We start from the raw sequence: 13,651 nt of genomic DNA, 5'->3' as shown, positions 1-13,651 counted from the left end.
TGTGTGCGTGTGTGTGTGTGTGTGTGCGTGTGTGTGTGTGTGTGTGTGTGTGTCTGTCTGTCTGTCTGTCTGTCTGTGTGTGTGTGTGTGTGTGTGAGAGAGAGAGAGAGAGAGAGAAAGAGAGAGGTTCGTGCGGTGCAGTCTAAACCAGTCACTAATACTTCACACACGGACGCGTTGGGCATGAGATGAGCGGCTGTGGATTTTAGCCTGGAGATCAGCACCCCTGTCTCTCCTGCTCAAGGTCCAAAGTTCTAACCTGTAGGGCAGACAGCTTACATTAGGCAGGTTCAGAGAGGAGAGCCACTACTGGTGCTTGCCCTAGCAGCGTACAGCTTTCCCCAGTCCCATGGGAGCCCCATGCATCAGACTGACTTGCTATGCCTGAGAGATCCTGATCCTTCTGATCAGACCACTTAACCAGGTCCATGGCTCAAAAAAATGGCATGTCATTCCTTAGTAAAATTGAATCCATATAATTGTCTCTGAGAAAGTTCTAATTTTGTGTGGAATCCTGATTGTTTTAAGCAGATAAGGCTAAATGAAAGCATTGACTGATGCCTTGAATGAGGCACCATATTAGCAGATATGGCTAAATGAAAGCATTGACTGATGCCTTGAATCAGGCACCATATTAGCATAGATTCTTGGTACAGTTTTACCCACTAGCCCTCTCTATGACTGCAGCAGCATGCTGCATAGAACCTCCATCATCTCCATCATCATGTTCTAACAGGGCAATAAGACCACATGCACTAACAGCCTCTCAATTAGACCACAGCCTTGTTATCGACATGGTATCGATCTCATGAGGAAGAGACACGGACAGATGTATTTCAGGGAATAAACAATGTTTATAGATTTACACTTCAAATGTAAATTAAACAAGAAATCAAGCAGGGAAATATGCTTTTTTACAGCCCAGAATCCATGCTCTCTGAAATAGAAACTCAACTTATACAACTTAACTTCACTTCTCTTTCACACCTTATTCTAGCTACATTTTCTGTGTAGTACCGAGATGCTAATAAATGATATCTTTTTGGTTTAAGTACAGAGGCAATTTGGAACTAAAAGGGTAGCACTACGGGATCATCTACTGGTCTTTCTTTAAGGAAAAAGGAAGCTATAGAAATGGTTGCTGAGCTGTGTTGTATACAGACAGATGACAGGGAAAGAGGTAGGGCCCATCCCATCTATTATGTCCTTCTACAGAACAGCGGGTGACTCCTTGGCCGTCTCTGACACCATGGGGGATGAGCCTCTCTTCCAATACTCCAGGAAGGCACTCACCACTGGTTGTTCAAACTGTAAAAGTTGGCGGTTAGCTGGTTGTCACTGCGGCTGCATCCCCAGAAACTTCACTTCAAGTTTGAAAAAATGACCCCAGCTTGAACTTCAGGCCACGTAGGCTTAACCTACCCAACACTAGATCCAGCCTTTGAAGATGTTGCCGAAATGTAGACGAAGACTACCACATCATCCAGATGTAAGAGGAGGGAGAGAAAACACTGGTCACCAAAGGTGATCCCATAAGTTGTTGGAAGGTCCCTTGTGTTACATAACTCTGTATAATTCTTTGAAACTCTGTCACAGGTACTTGGTTGCAACCACTTGCTAAGTTTAGGGTGGAAAACCAGCAAACACCAGTGAGACTTCTCAATATGAGGTAAGGGTCTTTACATTCAGCTGTCTATAGCCAACACATAGATAAATGGACCAATCCTTTTTCTGGACTACCACAATGGGTGAGGAATTGGGACTAACGCTGACTTTCACCACCCAATGCTCCAGCAGCTCTTGGATGTGTGCCTTCACTATGGCGGGAGCTTCCGATAGCACTGCTGAACCGGTACATCATACAGTAAGGGGATTTCATGTCAAATCAAGTCAGTGCATCCTAACTCCCCTTCCTTGTGACTGAAAGCTGCCCTATACTTCCGAAGAAAAGACTTGGCCTCCTCCTGTCAAGTTGGGCCAGGAATTGTCAGCATGGCCAGACAGATGGCAGGTTGTGGCTTCTACTGATTGAATAAAAGCAACTGGTCCTTGTTTACCGTCTTCTTCCTGAAAGCATACGTGCCTGTTCACAGGGCTTACATCAATCATATGTAACTGTCCTAAGATGGTACGTGGTCTTATCCACCTGTCTGCCCACATTGACTACTGGTTCCGAAACTGTGCCATCGCTATGGGGAGAGGAGGATTAGGCATGGTTAAGTCTGGTGGCAATCACCAGTTCCCAATTCCCAAAAGCTCAGTTAAAGCTTAGGAAACCAGGGGACAAGACCCTTGTCTACATACTGCTGACACTGGCTTTATGGATCCAGCAAGGACACAGACAGAGGGGCCTGGGGTTATACCAAACCCAGGACCCCAGAGTCTGACAACAAGGCACGCTTCAAACATTAGGAACTGAGGGGGAACACTGAGGGGGGATTAAACAAAATAGTGCCCCTTTGACAGGGCATCTTTTGCACACAGCACCTAAGAATATTCATTATTCATTCATATCATTATGAACAAGATATCATCAAACATCTGAAAATAGAAAGCAATAAAGCATTGTGCTTGTGCAAGTCCTTGCATCCACCAAGCAATTGACATAGTATTATTCATTGTGTCTTCATCCAATTTCATTCCTCAGACACAATTTCTTCCTTTACTTAACATGCCTTCAGTTTATCACCACCACTCAAGGAGGAGCACAAGAGGGGAAAACAACAAAGACAGATGCCCCCAATAGATCCTGACGACTACGCCAAATGTGACCATACGGGGTTGCTATTGCGTGTAATTCATTTATGAGATGAGTTAAAGTACACTGACTACGTCACTCAGGGAGGGGGAACCCAATATTTGAGCAGGCTGTTCAGGCGAGTGAACAATAATGGTGGCTGATGTCATCAAACTACTAATTTATTAAATAACAAAAATAACAATCAGACACGAAGATAAGATGAGGCACATGATCACGAAACTACATTCCACATACAGGGTACAGTGAATAAAAGACACACCAAAAAATGTTTGGGCTTAAACAGACGCATCACACCAATCAGACAGTGTACACATAGACACTGACTATATCTCGTATGATCACACGCCACAATCCAAACACCTGTAAGTCACTTGTCATAAACACATTGCATAACGCACTAGACACTACAATGATAAAATTGAATAGCCTAAGTTTGGGACGCTCACCATCCTAGCTACCGGCCTCCGCATACTCGATAGCCAAGGCCTATTGCTTAAACCCCATATCACAAATACAGAACATATATGTCATAGGCATAGCATACTGAATGATGAAAACGAAGGCAATTACCCCCCAATGGACCTCTTGAGAAGACAAAAAAAACAACACACACAAACTCAAACACAAACTCACTCACACACACACACACACACACTCCTTCTTCTTCTTCTTCTCCTGAAATAAGAAATAGAAAACTATATGATACACGGCAAGGTCAGACAATGGCATAATCTCCGACAATGACTTCATATCAACTCATCCCTAAATGTATGAATCAACCAAAATTCTCTCTAGAAGGTTACTAGTCAGATTCGGACCCTCCGCTGTCTCGCCATCTACAGCACAAGGAAAAATTGGAAAGCACTTGACCTGTGAGCAGAAGTGTTATGTTACATTCACAGGTAGAGGAAGAGGATAGACTCACATTCTCCGGTGTGGTTTCTGTAGACTAGTAGCTGTGTGCATTGTTTAATGTGTGCGCCCTCACATGCAGGAGCTATAGAGCAGACGGCAGAGGGACAGAAGGCAGTGTCAACGCAGGTACACGAAGCAATTTATAAATTAAGAAGGATTTAAGAAATAAACTCACATGCTTCTGCGTAAACCACTGAAGTCCTTGATGGTTGTGTTTGCCAAGCACCGTGCACCATGCCATTGTTCTCTGGTCAGCATCTTAATGAGTCAAATCATTCAAGGAAAATGTTTGTCACATGCCCCACCAGGTCTAGATTACATTACTCAGCATATGAGGAGGGAGTCATCAATTTGCACTTTGCCTGTTTTGCCTGCTACAGTAGTGTGGGTCCTATCAATGGCTGAGCTGTTTTTTTACTGTAAAACTTACTTCACACCTTCAAGCTCTTGCAGGCCTGTACCATTCAATTTTGGCAAGCCCAAAATGCCTGACTGTCTGCCAAGCAGATGTAAATATAGTTAGTGTTATTTATTTGAGGAGCTTGCTTTCACTCTGTGTTTGATGTGTTGTCATGCCACTAATGCGCACCAGGGAATGAGATCTAAACTGAAGACAGACGCCTTGTTCTACAAATACATGAGACTCCTACAAAGGATGGAGGTGAATAATTGATGTGGTGTTTTAAAGAACTGCCTTGAAAGGTTTCCTCTTTTCTTGCTGGAAGGAAACAGCTAGCATAGCCATTTAGCTAGAAATGGGATACCGCTAAGACACTCCTGTTCCACTTGTCTACGGTATTTTTCTTCTTCACAAATCTCAAGGTAATATTCATTTACAGACTGTAGTCTGTTGTTCCTTCACCCTCCAACTTACTTACTCCCTTACTTAAGCACCTAGTCACTTACCTAGGCTACTCACTGTACTAATTATACATACACAACTCTCTCACTGTACACACACTGTGCTCTCTGTCTCTCTCTCTCTCTCTGTCACACACACACACACACACCTTTTTCTGTCTCCTCGCCTCCTCACCTCCTCCGCCGACATTCACGGATGCACTCATACTCGCGTTCACACCTGTGCCAAATGGACTTCACACATGAACAGAATGGAAATGCAGCTGGTGGGTGAGCAGAACAAAAGCCGCCGCTCCGCCAGACCCGGCCCCACATTAATGGCACGGACCGCGGAGAGGTCGAAAAGTGCCGAGACCAGACAAGAATGTCAGCTCTCCTGACTCGCACACCGCTCCCATTCAACAATGGAGAGTGCCAGGATTCACCCCTGATCCTTTTAGATCCAATGAAAGCACTTGAACAAATCAAAGGGAAAGAAAGCGAATATTGTGTTCACCTGCTGTAGAGACTTGCTGTATATTCCACAAGCACAAGTCCTTGAAAGCAGCACTGTCTTATGTAGATTATAAGGAAGAGACTGTCATATGTGACATTAAATTGATTCTGTATTCATACATATGAATGGAAAAGTGTCAGAAATGAGGTGAAACAGTGATTACCTTGGCTTAGATTGTTCATGCCCAAGTGCTCTCAAATATAAGGGAATGAGATTTGGAGTGAGTTGGATAAACAGGTTAATGGATTTTGTAGTAAATGTCATTATTCCTCAGATGAGTGTGTAAAACCAATAGTCATTTAGCCTTAACCTCCATGCTGGAGTGGACAGCTGTGATGCTCTGATATGTAGCTCCAAGTGTTTCTATTTTCTCACAGGAACCAGGTAGAAGAAATCCTACTCAGCGTACAATCTCAATATGTAATAGATCCATTTGGATTGGTCTACAGTAGGATGAGTCCACTGTAGCAACACTGACAGTGAAAAAGGTAAGTGCAGTGATGACCTAAAAGTGGCCACATAGTTACCAACATGGTTCAGGGGGTCAGGGGTTCGGCTTCATTACTAGTGTCAAATACAAAACAAAGACACACAAAAAAAAGTCAGACGAAGGTCCAAATCATCACAAACAGAAATGTAAAATTTACGTTTTCTCTGTTATATGCAAACCTGATTTTCCTCATATAAGACAGATAGAGGGCCTAGCCGCCACTTACCATGTCAGTTACTTGCCATCGCAAGTAGATGTAGAAAAAGAGGTAGTGTAGACATTTAGAGGCCATAATGATTTGGTGCACTGCTGTTTTAGTGACCCCCATTCTCTGTTACTTATCTGTAGTGTTTTTTCAATATTGAGGCTTAAATGCCACATGATATACCTTGATACACATAACACCACAGCTTATCTTCTGATTGTGGCTGCATACAATACGTCATTGTCAAGACTGACAATCAACCTTTGGCAGCCTTTGACAAATGACATTTCATTCATGCATCCATTTTCCTGGAACACATTTCGAATTGGCATTTGTCACTCAGACTGTCTTTTGAGATGATTCTCATCATTACAGTTTTACATCACTGACCGTCTCCACCGGAGAGAAATTTTCACCAGAAGATGTGAACGTTTTGGTCATGCACATTATGCACATACTCCATGCATAATTTATAAGTGGACTCGTCTTCTGTAAAGAAACATATGCCCTGGAAAACATCTCTGGTACTAATCAAATTAATTTCATATCACATTAATGTTCAATTCCACTGTCTACATAATTTCATATCACGTTTATGTTCAATTCCAAAGTCTATATAATTTCATTTAAACTCTTGACATCCTCTGTCAGCAAATGCAATCATTTCGAGAGTTATTACCCCCATTTCCGCAATTTGTGCCGGTGCGGTGCCTGACAAGCCTTTAAATATTCAACTCTGTAGTCCAAACAGGAAACATACAGCAATTTTGCAGTGAAAACATTTATTCACAAACACTTGTTAAATTTGCATGTTTCAGCATATTGTGGGAAGACATTTGAGATTCTCGTTACATTTGAGATTCTCTCCTCAAAACCAACAAAGCCAAATTATTCATTGGAAACCTCCAGTGCACCACACATTCACTCGTAATGGAGGTTCCTCACAGGCACCTTGCACTCTTTAGCGCAGAGGAGAGCAGTGTGGTAACTTCGACGAGATGCTCAAGAGCACGCCAGACAATGAATTACAACTCAATAAATTATTTCCTCCCGTGCCCAGACAAGTTGCCCACTGATGCAATTTTTCATAATCACTGCGGATGAGGTCACCTTTCGGGAAGAGGCTGGCAGGGAATAATAGAAATGAAGTGTGATGCAAATGCGATCAGCAGGGGGAAGAGTGCTTGCCGCGCCTCTCTCCATCTTTCTTTATTACTCCCCCTTCGCTCTACACCCCATCTACTCTGTTTTCCCATGATTTTCTCCTTTCCTGTCCTCTTGTTTCCTCTCCCCAGTCTCACCTCCCAGTCTACTGTCCTGTCCAATGCTATACTCTCTCTCTCCCTCTCCCTCTTCCTCTCTCTCTCTCTCTCTCTCTCTCTTTCTGTCTCTCTCTCTCACTCTCGCTCTCCCTCTCCCTCCCTCTCTTTCTCGTGTTCTGCTCTCCTCCTTCCTCTTCTCTGCCCCTCCCCTCCTTTCCCTTTTCGCTCCCACTCCTCCTATCTCCTCTGTACTCCTCTCCTCTCTCTGTGATTAGCATTTCAAACAGGCCTTGTTTTGCTGCTGAACCCAATGTTTGTTTTGCATGCCTCCACAACCTGGCAGGTGGTGTGTCAAAACTAAGAAGATGAAAAGTCTTTGTTTGGGATGTGGGGGGCGTGAGGGTGCATATTTGTCTAACTGGCTATAAATTGACTGGGCAACACAACCCTTTTGCTGCTTTTAAGAACCAGCATGACAGAACCGCTGGGAGGAAGAGGAACCGTCGTCTTCAGAATGTATTAAACAATTTAATGCGTACTACTTTTTTAACATAATTCCTACTGAAGAAAATACCTGTTCACTTTAGGGAAGCTAGTAACAAGGTGGTACCAAATACTTTCCCCTTAATCATGGGGTATATTTTGACCTCTTTGTAATTACAGCAATTCATTTACAGTACATTGACAAATACAGTAAATTGATCAGCGTACAGGGTCCAATAAAAATCATGATTGCTATAGTGTTGGTATGGCATTAGATGGCAAACATATAACTAGTTTCCTGATCATCTTGTTAAAGAGGTGCATTGTTTCTGTTGCTCAGGCTAGTCACACAAAAACATGAGACAAAAGAGAAAGACAGGCATGATGAGTCAACATGATGACATAAATACAATCAGGAAATGACCTCATAGTCCCACGCGTGCCTCTCAGATATCTTGACGGGCCTCGAGTGTGACGCAAAGAGTATACTCATAAGTAATGTCCTCATCTTTAGTAATCAACAGTGCATTCAGAAAGTCCAACCGACTCAAACGAGGTTTGGCAACTCCTCTGGTCTTGTTACCGTGTCACCTGTTGATAAAAAAAGACAGAGAAGAGGAGAGGGGAACACGAGTGTCAGACAGATGTGGGGAGTTTAACTGTGCTAATGACCCATTTCGCCACCGGCTCGTCACATTGTAGTCTCCCATAGGCCATTAGCCAACCGCATTCAGCTGCGCTCACCGTGGGGAGATCCTGACAAGTTCCATAACCTTCAGAGCAAAGTAATTATGAGGTGTCTCTCTCCCCTTCAGAGAGGACGCACGCACGCACGCGAGAGAGAGCCCTCGTATGAATAAATGAGTGACCGTGGCTGCGATGAGGGGAAGAAGAGGAGTGGGCTTGTGACTCGTGCTGCACTTCTAGCGCTATTTCATGGCTCTTTCAGGCAGGATGGCCTTTGGTCAGACTCTTCCACAGGCAGGCAGGAGAGGATCACACCCACCCTCCAACCCCACCCCCACTCACACTACGAGAGGAATCCCAGCTGGAGTGCTAGGCTCACACTGAGAAATATTGTTGCAGGATTTACACCTATAATGGAAGTAGGGATGGGGTATTTGCGTAGGTGCTTTTTATGAGTAACTGGCATCAGACTGCAAAAAGCCTCATTGTGCTGATTCTATGCTTTCTGAGTTGATAGAGTTACCCTAAATCCCCATTTCAAAATGTACTATCTCATCAACCCTTTAAATGTGAATGGAGAAATAAAAGCGTTTTTTTTTTTAACCATTCAATGGTACTCCAGTCCAACTACAACCCTCTCCAGTTTGTTAGAGACAGACAACCTTATGCTATGAAAAAGCCATGCAATCAGAACCAACTGCCCTTTACAAGCCATCAGAGCACAGAGATGGAGGTTAGCCCAGCTCCATCGATTCAGCTGAAGGGGAGAAAGGTCCATGAAAGTGGAGCTTCACATCAACCGATGCATGGCGTTTTGTGCTGCTGGGTTGAATTCTAACTAGCGACTAGAAACACGCAGGAACCCACATGAAACAAAATATGCTTTTATTTAGAGGGCTGTTGGTTGATTTAGTTTAGACTATTGGTACAGATCCATACACTGCGCAGCAGCCTATTGTTATCAGAAATATTGCCCAAAGTAACATTTTTCTGCTGCCCGGTTAAAACTGTATAAAGGAGACCAATACACCAAGGTATTCTCCTGGCCTAGGAGGTCAACGGTAGGCTGTCAGGTGTTGACCGGTCAGAAAGACAAACTATGTCAAGATCTAGACAGAGTCCTGTCCTCCCTGCCCTGTCATTCCGATAGACACATTACTGATCACAGGCACTACAGTCTTACTTAAACTGTCATAAACATCATATATGTAAGCATTACTCAATTACATGCAGTCTACTCTTAAAGGAAAGATAATATTGTGTTAACATTATGCTGCATGCCTCCAAGTATCATCTTTCCTCAGAGTCTCTACCACTCATGACTGATTATAATGTGCTGCTGTGAGTGATATCATCTGTTTAAGATGAGCACGGTTTACGGCTGCATGATGCTGTGGTCGAGTGACGAGGCAGTTCTATCCAGTTCGTCTGAGAGGACACACACACACACACACACACACACACACACACACACACAACCTTGGGCTAGGAGGCCTCCATGAGATCAGGGCTCAGTGACCTCTAGGAGCCGTCACAGCACAGCCTGTCCCACGGCTGCGATTTCCTCTGTCATCTGTCATCAGGCCTCACGGTAAGGGACTACTTGTTCCACCATTCACAATATTTCCCATCAAACCACCACTCCCTAAACACCCATTCTTTTCTGAAGGATAAAGGGGACATCATCTGCTGCTGTAGACCTAGAGGATTCGTTTTCTTAAGCATCAGAATAATGCCCTATTAAAATAATGGCCTTCATGACAATAAATCATTTTTATGTGTGGTATGGTCATATTCGTAGTAGGCCCCTATGTGTATGTACGGTTTATTTGCAGTGTCCAATCAGATATGTGAAAACAGAGGATGAAATTAAAGTGTTAATTTCTTCAACAAGAAGGTTTACTACTGCTTCACAGGTTCTTCCAGCTGTGCTATCTATATCCCTGGAGCCCTCATGGTCTTTCACACCAAACCCCTCATTCTTTCCAGTTGTGCCTCAATAAGAAACACGTTTTTTTTACACTGGTGTTATGAGCCACATCTGTCCAGATTACGGTAGAACATTCATTCAGTCTTTTTAAAGTCGCTCCTGGTTGCCATTATGAGAGCAATTTCAAACAGAAGGGGAGGTTTATGTATGTACTCTTTACATGTATACTAAATTAGATGTCCTTAAGGGTTATTCAAACAGAAGGTGGAGGTTTATGTATGTATTCTTTTACATGTTTACTAAATGAGACGGGTTATTCAAACATTCCTGTTTTAAGCCGTATAGACAAGCAAACGTATTAGGTGGCTCCTCAAAAGTGCAAGGGGATGATATGTGATCATTGGATCGCATACACGGAAAACAGAATACTACAGGTGAACAAGCACAGGGACGAACAGAATACTACACTTGAACAAGCACAGGACGAACAGAATCCCTACTCCGTGCTCCAGTATGCTCACCATGCAGCAGTATTGCTCAGGTATCAATTCTTAAAATAAAAATCGAACATAAAAATACATTCTTTGAAAAATAAAAATATGTGATATTTGATTCTGTGATAAAGTGTAGAATTATAAAACCTCAGCATGTACCTCAATTACAAATCAATAGTTGTTTTTGCAGTGTTAAAGAAAAACACACCTCCACGTAGTATGGACGCTAATTACAGTCTCTCAGTGCCAAAACACCTAACCACCTGGGAACACAATTTGCACCTTGCGTGCTTATCGCCACACTCCTGAGCATTTTATAGAATCTTATGGCTAAATGCACTGCATGTCTGATGGCTATCACTAAAAAGGTGCTCTTAGAAATGGTATTTAGGATTCTCACAGACTCTGTAATCAGCAATGTCAGCATTGTCCAACCCATACACAACCAGGAAACAGACGCTGTTTATCCAACCAACCAAAAAAAACAAAAAAAAAAAGTATAATCAAATAAATATTTTCAAACTAAATTTAAATATTCATGATGTTTTTGATTACCCATGTTGCAAAATAGCCACTTCCCAGAATCTGAATCCTTATGATGGCACAGCATTAACACCTTTGACACAAAATCAGTCCAGAATATTTTCCTGTTCCAATTAACACACCCCTGGGTTTTCTCACTTTTTCATGAAACCTGTTAGACCCATGCCAGGCCATCAAACCTCATGGCTCTCTGTGGCCTTCATTGCTACACTTTGCAGACGACCGCCCCGGCAACGTCTCGCCGGTTCTCTCTGCGGGCCGCCGCCTGCCAGTCCGAACTCTCTTCAAGGAGGGGGGACGGGAGGGGGGGACGGGAGCTCACCTTGGTGGTTTTGACCTTGTTCCCGGAGACGCAAGACCAGCCGGTGAGATCAGGGAGCACTCGGCACTCCTCGCCATCCAGACAGGGCCTCATCTGGCACCACCACTTCTGACGGACGATGGAGGCTAGACACGGGACACAGGACACAGACGTTTAGCCACCACTCCCCTTCAGCTCCACCCAGCTTCACTCAATGAGGAAAAAAAAGGACACGAGTTTGAGGAGTGATGTGCTGTGTGCAAACTACAGGGATTACAGGGCAGTACCTTAGTGATGTGGCTTTGTCAGACAGTTTTCACACTGGCGAAAAGTGAAGCACCCCCCACCCCCACCCAACAGTTTAACAGTACTGAACCCAAACCCGTCCACAGGCAAAGCCTTCACAAGACCATGACAACTTGCCGATTTATTTCCTCATGAAACAGAAAGCGCACCCACGGACTATGAATGCTCTAACCCACTAAATGCAAGCTAAACCGGCAGAGAAAGCCGGTGGACAAATCTCCACGGCCATCATCTCTGTGGATCTGAGCGACGCTCGACTACCCGCAACCTCATCACACAGGGAGACTTACATCTAAAAACAAAGAGCTCACACAGAGCCACCGAGTGCCGCCAGAGCCTGTGGAGAATAAGTGGGACTTGAACTCCAAGGCTCCGATGGGCTGTCAGCAGACCGCTGGTTTTTCTTATCCCGTCTAGAGGAGCTTGACTAAGAAGATGAAACAGAATGCTATGATGGGGAGAGCGCTGGAGAGAACCAAACAAACTGTCACAGTCACATGAGCGACGGTTGAGCCTGGGGGGGGGAGTCGCAATGCAAATCTCCATTACTAGGGCATATTAAAAGGGGGATGAAGAAACGGAGTGGGGGTTCACTCGTGGTAGTTCAAAAAAACACGGCTGAAACAGTCATGAATAGTCAACATCCTCTACAAAGCAGAGTCTCCACGTTTCTGTCAAGTACAGTCCATTAAGGCAATGCTGGACTTCAATGCCCCTAGGAGAGGAGCAGAGACTGATGTGTGCCAGTAACGAGAGTGACACAAATGCCTTTTGAGAGGCATAGCGGGCAAGACCGCCGCTTAACATACAGAGTCTGGGAAAGCATTATGCATGTGCGAAATTCTTGTTAGAATTAAAATTGAAATTGGTGTACTATGAGGTACAAAGAATTGACATGGTTGTTCACTAGAAGCTTTAAAAAGAGGCAGAGATAATGCCCGTCAAATTATTTATAAAGTATGGTGGTATCTTCATAGAGGCAAGGATGAAAGGTCAGAAATAAAGGAAATAAACATGGCTGTGAAGTCACAAATAACGTTGGGGTTACAAATCACATTGGCCATTTTGGAATAGATTGGTACTTAGAACTGTTACTCAGTGTCAAAATGTACTAAACACTCTCAAAATCATTATATCATCTCAAACCATATTCTAACTAAGTGCAAATACTGAGAGAATGGAGCAAAATGCTAAATATCTCTCTATGCAACATGTGGGGTAATTCTGCCACCTCCTGGACAATACTGACAGAATTTGTTCAAACAAACAAAAACTCAAAAAATCAATTACAAAAACAACTCTTTCTTGTCGATGATTTATTTACTTTTCCCCTTTTAACAGTTGTAACAGTATTTACTATAACAAAGAGCACCACAACAGATCAGCCAGAAACAGGAGGTCTCTGAAGAAACTGATTAAACCAGTAAAATGGAGTAAAAGTCCGACTGGGTACCTTCCACACAGGAGGGCCGAGCCTCTGTGGTCCCCGCCACCTGCCCAGGTAGGCAGGAGCATTTGACGGTCTGCGATCGCTCCTCAATCTTGTTCCTGTTGCAGCAGCGGTGGGCAGCCACCACCTCGCAGGTCCCAGGTTTCACCTGGGTCTGAGCTGAGACAGACAGAGGAACACTGGCTGTCAGATCATGGAAAGAGCGCCGCAGGGAGAAGTTAAAGATGGCACAGACATGTTTTGGAAAAGTTGAGTGTCTTGACACTCTAGGGGGCTGCTGCAATCACACTCATGGATTCGCAAGCACCTGATGTACAGGTTTGTTGAAAGGTGATAATTAATTGCGAGAACCGTGTGCTTTTCACTCCGGTGCTCCTGCTCGTGCTCATATTTACCTCTTTTATATGCCACAGTAGAGTTATTTTACAGCAGTTGCAAGTTAAGTCAAATCAGATTTATTTAAAGGA

General features: G+C 43.8%; 1 protein-coding gene across 1 annotated transcript in view; it reads right to left on the bottom strand.

The window, feature by feature from the left end:
• Positions 1 to 11,300: 11,300 nt before the first annotated feature.
• The window catches only part of LOC308376830 (chemokine-like protein TAFA-4), a gene marked incomplete at both ends in the record, with an annotated part of 5,206 nt that continues 2,855 nt past the window's right edge, over positions 11,301 to 13,651 (bottom strand). Inside the window, 4 exon segments of the mRNA XM_080853310.1 lie at positions 11,301 to 11,411; positions 11,415 to 11,432; positions 11,435 to 11,574; positions 13,188 to 13,343. Coding sequence (XP_080709436.1) covers positions 11,301 to 11,411; positions 11,415 to 11,432; positions 11,435 to 11,574; positions 13,188 to 13,343 — 425 coding nt within the window.

Source organism: Sprattus sprattus (assembly GCF_963457725.1).
Source record: "Sprattus sprattus genome assembly, chromosome: 16".
Taxonomy (NCBI): Eukaryota; Metazoa; Chordata; class Actinopteri; order Clupeiformes; family Clupeidae; genus Sprattus; species Sprattus sprattus.
The sequence above is the reverse complement of the archived record's forward strand: the minus strand, read 5'-3'. Positions and strand labels throughout refer to the sequence as shown.